This window comes from Typopeltis vanoorti, chromosome 5, assembly GCF_054136105.1.
Source record: "Typopeltis vanoorti isolate ZY-2024b chromosome 5, IOZ_Tvanoo_1.0, whole genome shotgun sequence".
NCBI classification, from domain to species: domain Eukaryota; kingdom Metazoa; phylum Arthropoda; class Arachnida; order Uropygi; family Thelyphonidae; genus Typopeltis; species Typopeltis vanoorti.
Genome location: NC_143553.1, coordinates 31589463 through 31609067, shown reverse-complemented (window position 1 = coordinate 31609067; position 19605 = coordinate 31589463). Strand labels below are relative to the sequence as shown.

The window sequence follows — 19605 nt, the reverse complement described above, 5'->3', positions numbered from 1 at the left end:
TGTCTGTACTGGAAAACCATGCTTTGGACACCCTTTCAGATGGAAGAAACCATATAGAAGTTATTACAGGTCAGAAAGATTATTTTTAGAGTCATCAATGGCTGTGAAGCATTCTTCTAACCTTAACTAGTATGGTTTCATTAATTGCCAAAAATTTGGGAGACTGTTATCCTAAGATCAACTCCTGCACAGCTACACTACACATCTTTTGAAAACTTTGTTTGTCTGTTGTTGTAATACCATTAAAATTTACGAAAAATCATCCAAAAATTAATACACAAGTTTCAATATATTAGCAGTCGTTGGTTTCTTTTGAGAATTAGAATTATTAAAGCAAAAGACATTTGAAATTTAAACTAAAGAAGTAAGAAGGATAAATGAGTTATGATGTGAATTTTGATTAAATGTTCATTTATTGAATTTTGCAAGTACTTGTGTGGATTTTTTAATTTTACTTATATTTTCAGGTCTGCTTCCAAGTGGGATTTTCCAGTTATGGAAAAGCAGAGGCAGATTGTAAGGACAGTTTTAAGCAATTTATTTAACTTTTTTGAGTTTATTTGCATTTTGCTTTATCATCAGCTTTTGCAAATTGTTGTTGCTAAAATATTACAATTTATAAATTAGAAACTGTTCTGAAGTATTGCTTTTAATATTAATTGATTAATATCTAAAATTGCATTTTTTGTAGGATTATATGTAAAGAAAAAATAAGTGATTTATATGCATAATTCAAAATGCATACAAATGATTCTTATTTTTAGAGGTATATCTGTGGCATAGTATAATTATTAAAAGAACGCGTAAGACCACAGTAATAACTTTTAATTAATAAAGGTACAGATATTTCATACTAAAACTAATAGTACATCTTTAGTGTCACACAAACGGTTATAGGAATGGAATACAAGTAACGAACATTCGGTGGATCACCTATTAAAATATAATTGTTGCCGTGTGCTAGGAAATGATAGAAAATAATAATTAATCTTTAAGATAATTGGTTTTTAAATTAATTAATTTATTCTTATGGCTACTTGAAACTGGTAAGTGAAAAATACAATCACAATTTCCAGAAACAAATGATGAAAATCTTAACATATAAAAGTTCATTACATAAAAGGCACAACCTGCTTACTAAGTCTTTCTTTTTTTAAAAAAAATATAAAGCAAAAGTAACTTGTCATAATTAAGCCATGGACAATTATCGTCCTGCTGCACCAAGTATGACAAGACTGCATGTTTTCACAACACTTCACAACATAAAAGTGGGTGTATCCGAGGTTTAAGTAGAGAGCAGTTGTGTCTTGTGTGAGAAAACTTGATCCATTAGAGGAGGCCCATTTCACACTGTATCATCATCTTCTAACATGAGGAGTTCTGCTGATACTATGAGAGTGACTACTAGAATAATGTCTCCGTGGTGAGACGGGACCGTGATCTTCTGTTTCCTCCATAACCACCACCATACCAACTACAGGTCAAGGTCCAGTAGGATGAGGCCTTGAATTGGCTTTCCATTTCAAGGCCTCATCCGTCACCATGTGTATGTCCTGTAGGCCACCACCGTGAAATTGGCGCCTTGGGCAGTTGTACACAATATGAGTAATTGTCTGAGCCACGGGAGAACAATCACAATAAGGGTGATCTGACAGCCCCCATTTATGTAGAAGATAGCCACATTTGCCCTGACTAGTTCTGATCCTGTTTATAGATGACCAAATCTTCCTAGGAAGAACCAAAACCAGGTTGTGGAGCACAGGGATCTTCTACGGAAGCTGTTTGTTGGGTGATTGTTGGACCAGTATTCTCTCCATATGTCAGATATTGATGGCAGCACAGCTGAAGAGAGTTCGTCCATGGACTAGAGAGGCTCTCTAGATTTGAGGCGAAGACTAGGTGGATTTATGAGAGTCTGGTATAGGGGTAGGAGTGGGTTGCTCATTGCTTTATTAAATTCCTTAATCGAGGCTTGTCTTCTCCGTATGTGTGGTGGAGCAATGTTAGATAGAACAGGCAGCCAGGAGAGAGAGGTGCTTCTCACTGTCCCACTAATTGTGCACATGTAGAGTTCAGCTGGGCATCGATAATGTTAGTGTGTGTGTACTTCTTTCCCAGACAGGGGCACGATATTCTGCTGCAGAGAATGTGAAGGCTAGTGCATACGACTTTAGGACTTCTGCACCACAACCTCAGGTTGTTCCGGCAAGCCTTGAAATGATGTTATTTCTGGTTTTAATTTTATTGGAGAGGTTGATGATGTGCCTTTTATTAGGCTTCTGTCCATGCTCACTCCAAGGTATTTTGGGTGAGGCTCGTTCTATCATTTTTCCACAGAAAGAAAGGTTGCGTTGTCGATTCGCCTCTGCATTGTACAGATGAAATATTGAGGACACTGTTTTCGTTGGATTTGGCTTCAAGTACCACTGCTTGAAGTACTCTTCCAGAGTGTTCAGATCTGTATTCAAGGTTGATTCTAAGTTGGTAAAGGAGTGGATTGATGTAGGATCACTAGGTCATCAGCGTCCATAAACTTGCTTGATCTGGTAAGAGGTAGATCATACACATAGATGTTAAAAAGTATAGGTGATAACACAGAGCCCTGAGGAAGACCGTTGTGAAGGAATTTGGGCCTGCTCTTTTTTCAGCCAATATGGACCCGGATCTTTCTGTTGGAGAGAATAGATTCAAAAAGTTGTACAGTTTTTTTACATTTTATAATATTTCCTAGTTTTAGGAGGAGGCTCCTGATCCAGACAGTGTCATAAGCAGATGTTAGGTCAATGAAAGTGGCTCCAGATTTAAGTTTCTTCTAGAAGCCTGCTTCGATATTGAGTTGTCAGGGCCAGGACCTGGTCTGAAGCCAGCTTGTTTAGTCGGAAATGCTCTTTCAGTGAGTGGTGAAATTCTTTTAAGGAGAATTCTTTCAAAGAGCTTAAAGGTGGTGCAAAGCAAAGAGATAGGTCGTAGGTTTTTCACTTCGTTTGGATTTTCCCTGGTTTGGGCATGGCAATTATTTTGGCTTCCTGCCACAGCCTTGGTTTTTTTTATTGATTACATAAAATAGGTCTCCCAGATCTTCGAGAGAGAGAGAGAGGGACAATCATTTCGATTTTTTTTTATTTTATTATCATATCATTTTATTTTCTATCATTTCCTAGCACGCGGCAACAATTGTATTTTAATAGGTGATCCACCGAACATTCGTTATTTGTATTCCATTCCTATAACTGTTTGTGTGGCACTGAAGATGTACTATTAGTTTTAGTATGAAATATCTGTACCTTTATTAATTAAAAGTTATTACTGTGGTCTTACGTGTTCTTTTAATAATAATAAAAAATGCATACAAATTATTTTTATATATCAATAGGATTGAATGATAGCCTAATAGTTTCAAGAAATCATATTCTTATATTTCTAGTCAGAATGACTTGTCCATATTAATACAGTTAGTGTTATTGTATGAAAAAGACTAAAACAATTGCAATCCTTTTAAATAATAAGTATAGCATGATTTATTTAGAAAGCTTGTAATATTAAAGGAGAGAGTATCTATAGTATTCAGTGATGAAAGTAAGCTTCTTGAAGGCAGGCATCTTAATAGTGATATGGGCAAAGTTCAAAACAGGAAACTGTACAGTGGACACACACTGATGTCCAAAATCTAAGGACAAACATTTTTACCAGTATATGAAAAAATTTTCATGACTAAAGCCAAATGTGGATATAAATGTATTGCCAGCATACTATTAAATTATATCACACAAAAAATGTGTTAGAAATTTCGTACAAATTAATTGCAACATGTTTTGGCAAAAGTTACAAATTTCCTACGGATATAATTAAGGAATTAATGTACAGTGATTCTTGTAGAAAGGCTTATATGTAGGTAACATATGACTATTAAATTATTTAAGGAATTTACAACGTATACTGGAATATTAATTAAAAGAAACTTTCATAAATACTTCCTATATTTCGGCAATGTCACATTGCCATCTTCAATGGGAAGATACAATTATGACACGTGCACGAAGGCACTACAAAAAGCAAATGAGGCAGAAGAGAAACTACTGTTGTTCCTAGAGTCTTAATGGTACCCCTTAGTAGGCTATATTGGGTTGTCTTGGCTGATGTTCTTGCGATGCAAACTTTCCAAATTTGGGGCAGTCTCATGTACCCAAGTTTGTTGAGGTTTGGAAAGTTTTTTAGAGCTGAGGCTGATTCTATGAATAATCTTTCATATTTAAACTTGCTCCAGTGTATTAACGTGGCTTTCTTCCAACGTATTCTGTGGCAGGTATCCAGAGCATGGTCCGTAAGCTCAGAGTGGCTGTACTGGTAATGTACGGTGCTTACAAAAAACTATGCAGAGAGACATTTCAGTATGGAATATGTCCACCCCGAACGGCAATGCAGCTCTCACAACATCGTACCATGCTTAGCACTAAGTGATTCATTCAGGAGTTCTTGAGGCAAACTGACCCACTCCTCCTTTACAGCAAGGATAAAGCCTTGTTTGTTTTTTGGAGGGGGGACTTTTGAGCAGCAGTGCATCTTCCTATTGCATCCCAAACATGTTCAATGGGGTTGTGCTGATCTGGGGAGTGTGCTGGTCACTCGATTTTATTAATATCCTCAGTCTTTTTCGGAAGTATCTCCGCTACTCCTGTAAGATGTGGTGTGGCATGGTCATCCATAAAAACGAATTCTTTGCCTACAACACCACGGAACAATCAAACATGATGTTGAACTTTGTTGCAATATTGTTCACCAGTCACAGTCCCTTTTTTCAGCACTTATAACATCCATTAAGCATAATGCCACTCCATAAAATGATCCCAGCACCACTGTATCTATCTCTTTCAAGAACATTCTCATAATGGTAAGCAGTATTGTCTAGAATCAGAGGAAAGATTAAAACAACTCTCATCTGTGAAGAATACATGAGCCGATTGGGTCTTGTCCAGTTTTTATAGGTACAACACCACTGAAAATGTGCTCTATGATGAGCTGTGGATAAAGGCAGACAATGCCTTTAGGCATATAGGTCTACCTGTTGCAGACATCTTGCCAGAGTTTGTTGAGATATCTGCATACCTGTGCTTGAATGGAGCCGATTTGCAAACTAACTTTCTGTGGTGTGTTGATTATGTTTTGCTGTTTTAACTAAAAATCTGGAACACATTCCATTGGTTTGAAACATCCCAGATACAACACTATGTTAGATACCAAATTCTCTGGCAATATCAGTAATTCTGCAGCCTTCTTCAGGATTTCAAATAACACGGTCCAACACAATTTTTTCTGACTTTCAAATATCAAACCCATTTTTCTCTATCACGTCAGGTTTTTCCTCTATGGCATTTTCTTTTTGCTAGTTTGTAAGTTTTTGATAGTTTTTCGGAGGCAGTACTATTTAGAGGATCAAAAAAATCAATTTTTTAATATTATTTTCTGAAAGTATGTACTTTTAAAAATCTGTTCCTAACTTTTTATCAAGACATTCGAAAAATTCCCGAAGATATAGCCTATTATTCAAAGTGGTGCACATAACTACTTAACAATATTCATTAAAAATTACAAGAATATTTATAAAAAAATAACAATTTTACTTACACATGAGTTTCAGGGAATAAATTTTTGTTTGTAGCAATTTCTGCTGGAAATTTTTCACATATGTATTGGAAACAGTCACCTTGTAAATCTAAAGCTTTAACATACTGCTTCATAAGACCTAGTTTGATGTGTAGAGGTGGCAAAATGATTGTTTCTCTGTTGATTAAAGGTTGATTTATAACATTCTGTTCTCCAACATTTAAGAATATTCTAAGAGGCCAATGTTTCTGACTCCAGTGTTGGTTTCTAGCTAGCTCAACTATCACAGAAGCATAGAAAACACGGAAACTTTGTATATCCTCTTTTTGAAAGCCAAGTAAAAAGTTCACCATTTTAAGATCCACACAGATGATCCAGTTATGGTCTGTATATTTTAATAACTTCAGAACCTTTTTAATGTCCTCATATGTTTCCTTTAAGTGGACTGAATAGCCAATAGGAATTGAGCCATATACATTCCCATTGTGTAGTAAGACACACTTGAGACTTCTACTTGAACTGTCGATAAATAAACGCCACTCATTTGGATGATATTGTACAACACTCATTTCAGTTAGTAAACCTGACACATTGTTACAGTAAACAAACCCACACTCGTGTTTAAAATATTGTACAAGATTACTTTCCCTGCTACGATAAAAAGTTATCTTCGTATCTTGCTCCAGTAAGTTTTTTTCATTTAATCTTGAAGCTAACAATTCTGATGATTCCTTTGATAGGCCCAAATCTCTTACTAAGTCATTCAATTCCGCTTGAGTAAAACGTTGCGGTCCAGAACTAGAAATTAAATTTTCATTGTCTAAATCAACATCCAGGTCTTGCTCCTTAAGAACATCTGGCATATCCCGATCATGCTCGTTCTCAAGTAAAGGAAGTCCTTTATAAATTGGCACAGCTATTTCATTGGAATGAGCAACTGGCCGAATTGCTGAGTCAAGATTTGGATACGCAATTTTTTTCTTATTCTTCTTATTATAACCAGAAGTCTTAACTAAACAAAAATAGCAATCATCTATGTGATTTTTCGGTTCACGCCAAATCATTGGAATGCCAAAAGCTAATTTTTGGCGTTTTCCCTTGCTCCACTGTCTTAAATTTTCTACGCATGACTTACACACTTTATTTGGAGCCCATGAATTGTCCTGATCTGCAAGTTTTATGCCAAAGCATGCAAAGTACACTTTCTTAACGAAATCAGTGATATTTGTCCTTTGACTGGGAATAGTAAAGCTGCCACAAATGTAGCAGAAGGAATCTACACTATTGACACATTTTCGAGAAGTAGACATGATGTATTTTCTTCACTGCCGACTAACATGCAATTAACAAGACAAAAAAACCAGAGACTTTATTGAAACGTTATAAGCGCTCATCATACTTTCACAATCGATTAACGATTGACTGATTTCGATCGTTCTTTGTCCGCTATGACGCATATAGCATTCATTTGTTTTAGGCAGTTGTCATCGCCTACTTTTCATCACCTAAATGTATTAGGTCAGTTATCGGCCTCTCTCTCTCATTCAAAGCGCCAGTACGTGCCGTTGCAGGTTCTTACGCATTTATTCGTTTACTAACAAGCGAGAGCGGTGAGCGCTCCGATTCTGATCTGCACACCGTTTTGAATAATAGGCTATATCTTCGGGAATTTTTCGAATTTCTTGATAAAAAATTAGGAATAGATTTTTAAAAGTACATACTTTCAGAAAATAATATTAAAAAATCGATTTTTTTGATCCTCTAAATAGTACTGCCTCCTTAAAACTATCAAAAACTTACAAATTAGCAAAAAGAAAATGCCATAGAGGAAAAACCTGACGTGATAGAGAAAAATGGGTTTGATATTTGAAATCAGTGCACCCAAATTAGTAAAAAACAAGTGTCAGATCATAATCAGCAGAAAAAAATTTTCTTTTTGTTGGCCAGTGTAATTCTTCCCTGCATGAAATCATCTAGATGATGTCTTTGAGACATTACAAGACATCTGAGTTTGCAGTTTTATTCCTTCATGAAAAGAGCTGCCTTCAAACACAATTTGCTTAGTGCAGCTTTTACCTTTTATCCTGTTGAGTGCTACCAAGTGATGCCTTTGCGCTCAAGTCAAAAATTTGAATAGGTACCCACTTTCTACTCAAAATCGTTAGCTATACAAATTGCTTCAAGTTGATTTGTCTGAATTTGCAGTTGTAATCTTCAGAAATAGTGTTTGTCCTTAGGGTTTGGACACTGGTGTATTTGTGATAATGGTCCCGGTAAGAGTATCTTGCTGGCAAGAGGAAGACACAGAGTTGACACATAGTTGTTAGAAAGTGCAGCTTACATAAAGGAAAAATAAGTTCTAGTTGAATATCCAAACAGTAGAAAAATTTGAAAATTACAAGCACTGATAATTTTAATTACTTGCTAGATTTCTGTTCAGGATATGAACCAATCATTACCAACACCATGTTCAAACAAATGTTCAGAAACACACACAGAGAGAGAACATACACAAAGCAAAATAAATATCATTGATTACATTATTATGGATGATGGCATCTTCAGAATAGAAAAGTTTATATGTATATATGGGATTTGAAATGGGAAGTGCTATCTACTTTGGGGCATGATCCTTGATACCAGGGCTTCTCAAACTTTTTCTATGATGGAACACTTCACAAATCCTGAAATTTTCACGGAACACCTTGGTTATTATGTAATGTATTAATTAATTGTTAATTTAGCTGATTTTTATTATTAATTAATAATCGATCATTAATTAATAATTAATTAAACAAACATCATTAAATTAATTTGTGCTGATTTTCATTGACATATTTCTGATAACCAGATATATTTATAATATTATTATAAGGACTTACGAGTGAATACAGACTTTTTCTCTTGTTTGCTGGTGGTTTTTCCCCTCCTTTTGTACATCCTGGGGATCGCTTTGTAGGCTGGAGATGTATGACTCACTCTCTGTGCTGTCACAAACACCTTCAGTAAGAGATTTCTTAAAACCAAAATTAAACAAAGTCCATTGTCTCTTATTCATATTAAAATTTAAATCTGCAGATCTATTACTTTTAAAAAATCACGGCACTACAGTTTCGAAACTTTCACCCTACAATACGAACTTGTGAAGAAAGTATTCAGTATTACTAGATTTGAAAACTGGATACAGACTGCCTTGATCTTCAATTTTAGTGGAAAAATTTTCTTTATACTTCCTTGCTGATTGGCCACTAACATTTGCAACACAGGTGTTATTTCATTCAGTTTTGAGAACATCTCCACTCCCCCCCATTGTTGTAATCGGCTTGCAGGCAATTTTTATGATCGGTCATAAATGGGGGTATTCTCTTTCCCGATTGTTGAAAGATTTCAATGTGTGAAAATTAACGATAATTTATGAATATTTCCATGTTTAAAAATATGCCACTTGGTCACTGACATTTGTTGCACAGATGTCATTTCCTTCAGTTTTGAGAACAGCCACCATTGTTATAATCCGCTAGCAGGCAAGTTTTATGACGCGTCATAAACAGCGGTATTCCCTTTCCCAAATGTTGAAAGGTTTCAATGTGTAAAAATTAACAATAATTCATGAATGCTTCCACATTTAAAAATACACGGCTTGGTCACTAACATTTGCTTCACAGATGTTATTAGACGTCTGAACTTTTTGCAATATTCACGAATATTATTCTCCTATAAAATATTTATTCATGAAAAATGCTTAGAAAACTAAAATGACAAATTCCAGTACTTCTCGTGGAGCTCCTATTCACCTTCCGCAGAACACAGTTTGAGAAACCCTGCTTTATACAATATACATTTGCCACAGTAAAATATTAATTTATTAATTACATTAATAAATATTTTATCTCAAGTGAAGCATCATCAGTGTGAGGTGAAGGAGAGTAATAGACGTTTGAATACAAAAAGAATGTTGATTGGGTATAGGATCGTTTAAATGACTGCATCTAAATTACTTCATATACATGAAGAATGAAAGCTGGGATTAAACACTATTGGGTGTGTGTGTGTGTGTGTGTGTGTATGTGTATTAAAAATTATTTAATACAATTTCAGAAAGATAGTCATTATGATTTAAATTATATGGATGTAATAGGGCTTCAGTACTTCCTTCTCCCAAACAGCACATTGTATCTGTCAGCAACAGATTGTGCAGTTAGAAGTGCCTTAAAAGACTGAAATATAAGCTCTAAGAGTATTGACTTTCTTTTATGATTAGCCATGAAAGAAAGTGGCAGTAACTTGAAATCAAAATCAGAGATGCTCATCGCAGTTTTTAAAGTTTTGAACATTAGTCAACTGTGAAATTTGAATCTTAAGCCAATTATGAAATTGCTTTCTCCCATGATACATGAGTATTCGTGCAAGTCGAAAATGATTTTATTACCTTATTTTTCCTCTATAATACTAGCTATCATTCTTCATGTGCATGAAGTAGTATGCTAAACTGCAGTTATGAAATGGGTAATATATAATAGATCTAATTATAATGGATCTAATTCCAAATAAAAAGTGACTTATATATGACAGTTAATAATGAAATAAATTTTTACAATTATTTTTTTAATCTAATATGGTATCATCATGCCATATTTGTATAGCATTAATCCCTGTACCAGTTTGGACATGTATATATGTCCATAATTACATGGATGCAAAGTGTCCATTGAAGTCAATATAACTATTGGATATCATAAAAAATGATATAAGAAGCAAATATTATTTACATATTTGATCCATGTGGCCAGTTGGGTGGTTAATTGTGGTTTATGGTTACTTAGCATTGCAGTATTGAAGTTCATCCTTCACGTGATAAATTCACCACTTTATAGTATAGACTCTCTCTTTTACTATTAGTTGGCTATGAATATCAATGTTTATTTTAACTTTTTAAAACAAAGATTTATATGTATGGTGTTTGTTTCTAATAAATGTGATGACAATAAATGAAGGATTTCCTTTAGGTATTCAATCATGTGTTTTAATTACTGAAATGCTAACTAAGTTTGTCTGCTATGGAAATGCTATACAGATCTCAGACTTGCATTTTAGCTCAATTCAAAGAAACCTATAATCATTATCTATTATAGTTATTAGCCATCCATTCTGCTTTCAATGAGATAGGAGAATTTAACCGAAAAAACAAAATAATCATCCTGCCTTCCAGTAGTTGAGAGAATATTCAAACAAACACTCCTTCCATTCCACATGAAGAAATAAGTGTTCTTACATAACATAATGTAAGTACATGTATTAGTTTCTTCTGTTCCATCAACAATGACAATAGGTATCTACAGTTCCTTTATTTCAACTGAACAAATTCCTGTAAGAAATCCTCCCAGATGGGTCTTTGACTCCATGAGATCTTGGGGTGATAATAATAATAATAAAGAACCATCTTGAAAGCATCAGCATATCAGTTGCCATTAACAAACTATGTCCGAGCACTTCTTAAATAAAACTTGTTTTATTCCTTAAATTTATGGAAATTCTGGATCCATATTATTCCATCCTTTGATTTATACCCCCCCCCTCTCTCTCTCTCTCTCTCTCTCTACATTCTCTTTCAACTCCCCAGTTGTTATTCTCTAGTGCTTTTGCTGCTAACCAAAACACATACTGCTGCATGATGTCATGCAGATTGCCTTGCTTCCTCATTCTATGGTTGGCGATATTACTTGAAATATGTGCCTTTGTTCAGAGGTAAATATCTTCTAAAAACTTCAATGAAATATTATTATTCAGACTTTTCTTCAGTATTTTCTTGTGCTATGCATCTAAAAAAAATCCTCCATGCACTGAGGAATTAGTTTTGTTTTCATAACTGCTCTGCTATGATGTCAATAATGTAAGCTAGCCCAGCAGTGCACATGCTCTACATTTTCATTAATTCTTGGCCAAAGCATCATTCACAACACTTTAGACCTTTTTTTTAATGTTGGGCCCATATACGAGAAGTTGGCTGGTCAACCTATAGTACTTTAGTACAGTATATGGGTAATGGGATGGGAAAGGAGAAACTTGTTGACATTCGATTTAAAGGCCTGTATATTGTATATGCAGTGCAACCCATGGACTTTCAGAAAGGGGGATCCTGATAGTCTTGCACTACTTTGGCAAGATAGGCAGTCCTGAATAGGATCAATAAGCTAGTGGGCCTGTCTGTAAGGCTGCAGTAAGTCTCCTTTCCCATGGTTTGGGGCAGCCGTGGCATTCCACTCCTGAGTGCAGTCATTGCTTGCTGGTGAGTGTGTGTGTCCATGGTGGAAGGGTGAGCTCTAGTGCTGAACAAAAAACCACTTGATCACGAATTCTAAATCCTGATTGTTTCAGGGGACCTAACAAAGTCCCAACCAAATAATGATATCAATGTGTGTGTGTGACAGGGAAAATGTCACACTTCTTTATTCAAAAGGGTTTAGAAGGACTGACAGATTATCCCAAAACAGCGAGGAAACTATGTTCTGGTAATTATGTTAAGAACATCCTTAAAACTACTCAGAGCAACATCATTGAATGGAATACCAGTAGAGGTATTCCACCCATTCCGCTAGATTCCTGTAGAGGAGTGATCTCAAAATAAGATCTCCTTGCTGATTCGGAAGAGGAGATATGCTCAGAGCTGAAAGATCAGGGAATGACAGGTATGATTTGCATCCTGATCTGTAGAGATGGTCACCTGGTTTCTAGTTCCATCCAGAAATATCATCCTTACTCTTGATACTCCTAATCCTCCAACATCTGTAAAAGCAGGGTATCTCAATTGTCCTGTTAGACTGTACATCCCTAATCTACTAAGATGCTTCAAATGGCAAAAATATGAACATGTCAAACTGCCTACCATGGCTTTGTCACCTGTGCCCAATGTGGTAGTAAAGAGTATGATAACAAATCTTGCTTTGCAAAGAAAGCGAAATGTGTCAAGATCATCCATCATACTCCCATGCATGCCAGAAGTGGAAAGATGAAAAAGAAATACAAGATACAAACAGAACAAAATATATCATATCAGGATGCAAAAAGGAAGTTAGCCACCACCACACCTATTCTCAGATCCTCTTAAGCAGAAGATAGCAGTTTTAAAAAAATGTCAACAGCAACCTGAACTTCACAATCATGACTCCTTCTTTGTTGAAGTTCAGGTTGCTGTTGACATTTATGGACAATCAGTGTCCATCTCTTCCTCTGGAAAAATATCCAACACAATCATTGGATGTGTCAGGATTACTGGATAATTTTGAGTTACTTTCAATGGAAGAGATGGACACGGATTGTCCATATTCCGAAAATGTAATGAGTAATATAAACCCAACAAGGATAAGTCCTCATCCTCCAAGAAATCAGACAAGTCTATGAAGCCTAAATAATGGGGAATTTTTTGCAGTGGAACTCTTGTGGGTTTTGCCAGAATATTGATTATATCAAGCACCAGCTGCAGAAACACAAACCTTTTTGTTACTGTCTGCAGGAAACATGTTTAAAACCCAGTGAGGACCCTACCCTCAGGAATATCACTCCTGTAGACAAAAACAAAACTGGCGATCATCCTGCTCATGATAGAGTAGCTATTTTCATGGGCACTTATACTTTTTTCCATCATGTCCAGCTTAATGCTGCTCTGGAAGCAGTAGTAATTTGCCTATCTTTGGTGTTTGTTATCACAGTATGCTCAATATATTTACCACCTAGTTTTGAATTAGATGAAACAGAACTTGATCATCTCATATTGCAACTGCCTCAGCCCTTTCTGCTGCTTACATGGGATGTTGAAGAAAACACATATAGAAGTGATCATTTTCCCATTATTAGCACTGTGTCTTCACATGTGAAGACATAGTGCTTCACAAGAACCATGTCCTCCACTGATCCCATGTGGAAAATGGACCAGGCTGACTGGAATACATTTTCCAGCCTTGCAAAATTTAACAGGGAAGCAGTTAACCAAACACCTAGCAGTGAAATTTGTAACCAATTGCATTATTTAAACAGCAATTCCAATAACATCATCTCAATTTCCATTCCATCCAAAGTCTTGGTTTAACCCAGAGTGCCAGTAGCCAAAAAAAAGATCAAGATAGAGCACCTTTATTTCATACACATCCTTCCACAACAAACTTAATAGCATTTAAGCATGCTTGGGCCAAAGATGTCAGAGTCAAAAATAATCCTGGATCCAATTTACATCAAACAACCAGTGCAAAAATTGTATGGGATATAATCCAGAAAATGGAAGGTAGATACAGAATACATCATTTGTCTACCTTGGAACATAATGGATGTATTGTTGCTGATCCCCAAGCTATCACAGATGCTTTGAGAGAATACTTTGCCAGAATCTTAGTAACTGATTTTTTAATATTGAAATGGCAACAAAGAAACAATGGCTAAGTTTTTATACCAAAGGGATAGAGCCATACAATCAGCCATTCATTAAGGAGGAACTCAAAATAGCTCTTTTCCTGCCTCACTATAGTGCAGTAGGCCTGATGACATCCATTGTGAGATGATAAAACACCTCTCATTATCTTACTATATTTTTTGTACACATGATTTATTACTATTATAAATATTTATTAATACCTTGATTATTCAGATACTTAACACTTTGTACATACATTTTATCTTAGTCACTAATTTATTTCCTTATAACTATTTATTTATTTATTAATACCTTGTGTACTGCTGTAACCTGTCATGTCCCTGCACCATCAAACCACAAATCAATCAACTGTTAAATGCATTAATCAAACATTTGCCTGTGAACATTCACAGGATATATTCCTGTCCTGTGATATTCATTGATGATCTTGTACTCCAGTACTGGAGTACAAGATTGATTTGTTTTCCATTGTAATAACTGTATGGTTATTACAATGGAAACAGATCAAGCTGATTGGAATAATTCTCATCCCTACCAAAATATGATTCCGCAACAGTCAGTTTCTCTTCTATCATGAAGCAACAAATCATATCATAATGTATATAATACAAGATGGCATAACAGTATCCAAAATATCAATTTATGGTAGTCTTTTATAATGAAACAAATGAACTACCACTCTCATTTCAGTGGCAGCAGCTGTCTTTGCAGTATGAACTAAAATAAAAACCCTACCAGCCCCTTTCATTAGGACAAATTTTTTACCTGAAGTTCGAAAAACCTGTATAACATCCATCACACTTAGCCATATGTCTTTGGGCTGCATTTCAAAGAACTATGCTGCTGAGCTGCATACCATAGAGAGTAGTAGTTTCCACAAACTACTTACTCCCTACAGACATCCTGTTTGCATTTAGTAGATAATCAGTGTGCATGCATACATTGATAATATTCTTATTGCAGACTGACAAATCATATATCACAAAGTCATCATCAGATTCCTGATCATAGAATAGAGAGAGACTACTACTATATTATGTATTATGAGAAGGGTCACTACCCAGACTGGTTTCAACCTTTATTGAGGTCTCATCAGTGGGAGCCAGACCCAGAAGTGATACCCAAGTTAAAATAATGCAGAAGTCATATTTCCATATATGAGTAGCCAAAAGATATCACACCTTATTACTAAAATACTCTAGATTAGAGATAGATGTTTCTCATAATGCATAGCATCATACATGTCTGTAAGGATATGTGCTTTGCATTATGGGATACTAAGGCAAGTGATGTGAAGTCATTAGTCTCTATATACGAGTTGTCCAATCCTGATTTTACTTCAGGTGCAAATTTTGTTTGCTTACACTTGGATAAAGGATTAAACCAAGAATATAATTTCTTGGCATCTTTAATTTATAGTATAACTAAGTAGAAAAACTTCCCAAAATCAACTTGTAAATATAAGTCGTATAAAATTAAGCACTCAACCTATTGGAAATCTGTTAAGTCTGGTCTGCAAAGCAAAAAGAATCTGCAACAATTCCCCTGTAAATTCTTACAGGGGGAATTGTTGCAGATTCTGCCAGGATGCCAAGGTTCTTCGGCAGAAACATAAAGTTGTTTGTCTGCAGGAGACATTTAAAAAGGCAGTAAGGGCCATGTCTTAAGGCATTTCACTATTATTTGTAAGGAATTGGAGGTGGACCTGCTTATGGAGGAGTTGCTATTCTAGTGGACAACAATTTTCCTTTTCAGTGTGACCGTCTTAATGCTGCCCTGTAAGTAGCCATATGCCTGTCAATTGGATTTCTTATTATAGTAAGTTCAATTTATTTATCACCAAGTTCTTAGTAAATCAGATCAACCTTGATAACCTTATATTGCAATCACCTCAGCTTATACTTCTTATGGTGACTTTAATGGATCCAACACTGTGGTGGTAGTGCCCCAGCACAAATGGAGAGGCAATATTGTTGAGCACATGCTTGACACTCATGATCTCTCTGTTAATGATGGTTGTGGTACCTTCTTTGATATGTCTGCCTGTTCATATTCTGAAATAGATTGCACAGTTTGCTTCTCGTCCATCCTTTCGCTGTTTGTGTGGGATATTGAAGAAAACAATATGTGGAAGCAGTCATTTACCTGTGATTTTCATTAGTTCCTCACAGGAACTGTGTAAAAAAATCAGGATGACTGGAATATTTTCCCTCTGTCTTGCAAAACTACAGCTATTAGCTGAACACCTATCAGCAAAGCAGTGATATATTCAACATTGTGTTGTCCAGGTAGCAACAACTGCAATGCCAAGAACATCATTTTGATTTCAACAATATCCAAAGCTATGATGGAACCATAGCTTTGGATTGTAAGTGATAATTATAACCATTGATTCCCTCCACTTTTGGCTGCAGTGCATGTTATTTTTGTGTATTTTTGGAAGACTGTACATTCTCATGTTGAGACTGTACATGAAAGCAAAAATGAAAAGAACATTAATAAAAATAATTAAAGAGCGAAAACTTAAATATTTTGGACATCTAACCAGACAAGAAGGCATTCAGAAATTAATATTAGAAGGGAAATTGGATGGAAAAAGAAGGAGAGGTAGACCCAAGAGAATGTGGTTCGAAGACATTAAGGACTGGAATGGCTTGAATTACCAAAAATGTTCCAGAGCAGCAAAAGAAAGAAAAAGGTTCCGTGACATGGTTGCCAACCTCCTTCTAGGAGATGACTTGAAGAAGAAGTACATTCTCAGGGCATGAGCATAATAATGCTTTTTTTAATGTATCTTTTTAATGGTTTCCATAAGCTGTGTAAGTAATAGTGACTAAAGTAAGTAATTTTGTTTAACATGGTTTGTTGGGTTGTAGTTGACCAGTTTGTATATGGTGTTGTGTTGTCTGATAAAAGCAAGTTATTTTAGTCAAAATGAGTAAAGATAAAAGTAGTCATTTTTTCTAGTTATGCTGTTCAAGCAAAGACCTCGGTAGCCATTACATTTGTCAGTTTGGTAGTAATGTCTTGATTAGTTTTCAAAGATTTAAGGGCTGTTATTTCTGGTTTGGTTACATTGCTATTTAGTGGTTTATTATTACTTAATATGTTAATGTTTCTGTGTTTTATTGGGTACATTGGCAAGGAGGAAAGTATAACCTCTTTCAATGCAACAGGTGAGATCTAATTTGGTGACTGACCTTGGTGCAAATGTGTAGTTTAGGCCTTTTTGAAGAAGCAGGAATTGTTAATGATTGTGGCTAGATAGTTTGGCTGCTTCTTTGGACATCGCATTTAGGTCGGCTTTAATTTTCTGTTGTTTTTATACAAATATGTTTTACAGAGTTGTCTGTAATCCTTTTGTGAACTTCCTATATATCTGGTTTATGTAGCTAGAGTTTGATTTTAGCTAAAAAATGTTTTGGACCATTGCCAAATTTTTGTGGGCATTGTTGATTTGTTCTATCAACAGGGTTTTGCCCATTCAGCCATCATTTTAAAATGGCTAACTGATTAATCAACGCAGAAACATGTATTTTTAGCTTACAATAGTGTCTCCTGTACTAGTAGGTCAAATCGTCATGGATTATGGTAATTCTTTCTTCCATGGTTACACAGTAGTCAGCATTGATTGTTTAGAAATTATAGACAAACTTTGTCTCCATAATTTCCATGTTAGAGTAGTTACTTTACTTAAATTTAAATAAAGTTTACTTAAAACTATGTTTTATTTATTTTATTTATTATTATTATTTACATTTTTCTTTTCCTCTTTTTTCTTTCCCTCACCAGAGGGTAGGCTAGGATTAGTGGTTAACAATAGTTATGCTATAGCTTACTAATGTATATTGTGACGTAGCTTGTGTCCCAGTGTATTATGTGAATTCCTGATGATGATGTTGATATAAAGATCAAAATATCAAGTGTTAGTTTTAGGTAAAGTAATGCTATAACATGGGAGATTGTCTACAGAATGAATGCTGACTACTGTGCAACCAAGAAAGGAAGAAAAGTACAGTTAAGACATTTTTTATTATGTTTTTCTGTCTGAATTATAAATTAATACTTTTTATGGAATTTGTGACACAACAAAGTATTAGTGTTGTGATGAAGCTCACATATCTGACACATGTACCTTAGCGCACACATGTATTGCAGGAAAGTAACATGCTAGAGCATGTGCAATGCAGAAATATCCAGATGCTAATTCACGAGCTATTTGGAGAACACAAAGTTCTCTGTATATGTATATCAAGAACTCAGAAAAATATACCTAGCTTATAAAAATAAACTGTTCACTGAAATGGAATTGCGTTTTTAAAATGAAAGTTTGGTGAAAGCGGTGTAATAAAAAATAAGAGAAAGTTCTGTGGCAAAATAACATGGAATTAGGCAGCTCTGAATTTTGTAATTCAATTATAAGAGGTACTCAGTTAACTGAAGTTTGGATAACATCTCATTTGCATTCCTAGTACCTTCAGTGCTATCAGAAGCAGACCTGCCTTCTTTCTTTCATAAAGGATCTTATCTTCCTTTACCTTCCCTAATGCAGAGATCACTATAAAAGTAAGATCCCCAGAAGTTTTCCAGAGACCAACATTTACCTGTTGGTTTTTCTTGCATAAACACATCACATAGCTTCTTCAACCTCTAAAAAAACTAAGCATCCTTTTCTGCTCAAGATGCTACTTTCTGTCATCTACTTATTAATTCTGTAAAAATTCCCCATTTTGCAATTCCTTAGCATACTATTCATATGGTCAAGCTGTTGTGCCAAATACCTAAAAATTCTTGATGCTATATAGAGGAGAGTGATTTGGTTGATGGATGATCCTTCCCTCTCTCTCTCTCTCTCACTGATTCATTTTGATCACTATCTCGCAGCCTTTTTTCAGCCCTGTTTCTTTTCTACAGGTACTTCTTTGGGCATTGCTGCATTAAACTGGATTCCATCATTTGTCTGCTTTCCATTTCTACATGTTGGATACATGTAATAAAGGTACACATTACTCATTGTTATTCATAATTTTGTAGAATCATTATGAAATAAAGTTGAATTAAATCTGATATCAAAATCAAAAATATACTCTGCAGACAAGAGCAGCTGCTGTCCAACATCCCTTTGCAGTACAACTGCAAACTCATCAAATCCTCTTCTCCTCTCTTCCTCATTTATTCCATCTATTTCAAGGAACAGCCTTCCTTGTGATGTGTTTCCTAACAATCTCAATCTACATCTGTTTAAAAAGAATGTTAATAGGTTTCTTCTTTCTCTACCTTCATCTGCACCTCATGCAAGTAACTTGATTTGCTATAAGTTCCTGTACCTCTTATGGGATAAATACTAACACACACATATATATGTATAAAAAGATGATGATGTACTTCAGTGGTAAAATCTTTGGTAGAATCAGTAAAGTATTTTTACTATTTAGGTACAGTTTTAATAAAGATGGCAAATATGGAAAAATAATGGAATAGGCAAGGCTGGCATTGGATGGTCACTGCAGGCATTTCAATTAAAAACTGACTATCCATATTCATATAGTAATGACAAACAGCATTAAATGCAGTTATAGTTA

General features: G+C 35.2%; 1 protein-coding gene across 3 annotated transcripts in view; it reads left to right on the top strand.

The window, feature by feature from the left end:
• LOC150106291 (uncharacterized) overlaps positions 1-19605 on the top strand; it is a 224772-nt gene that overhangs the window by 147392 nt on the left and 57775 nt on the right. For all 3 annotated transcript variants that reach the window (XM_090392309.1, XM_090392311.1, XM_090392310.1), the window contains exon 7: positions 468-516. In XM_090392309.1, the coding sequence (XP_090248435.1) occupies positions 468-516 (49 nt within the window). The remainder of the gene's footprint in view (positions 1-467; positions 517-19605) is intronic.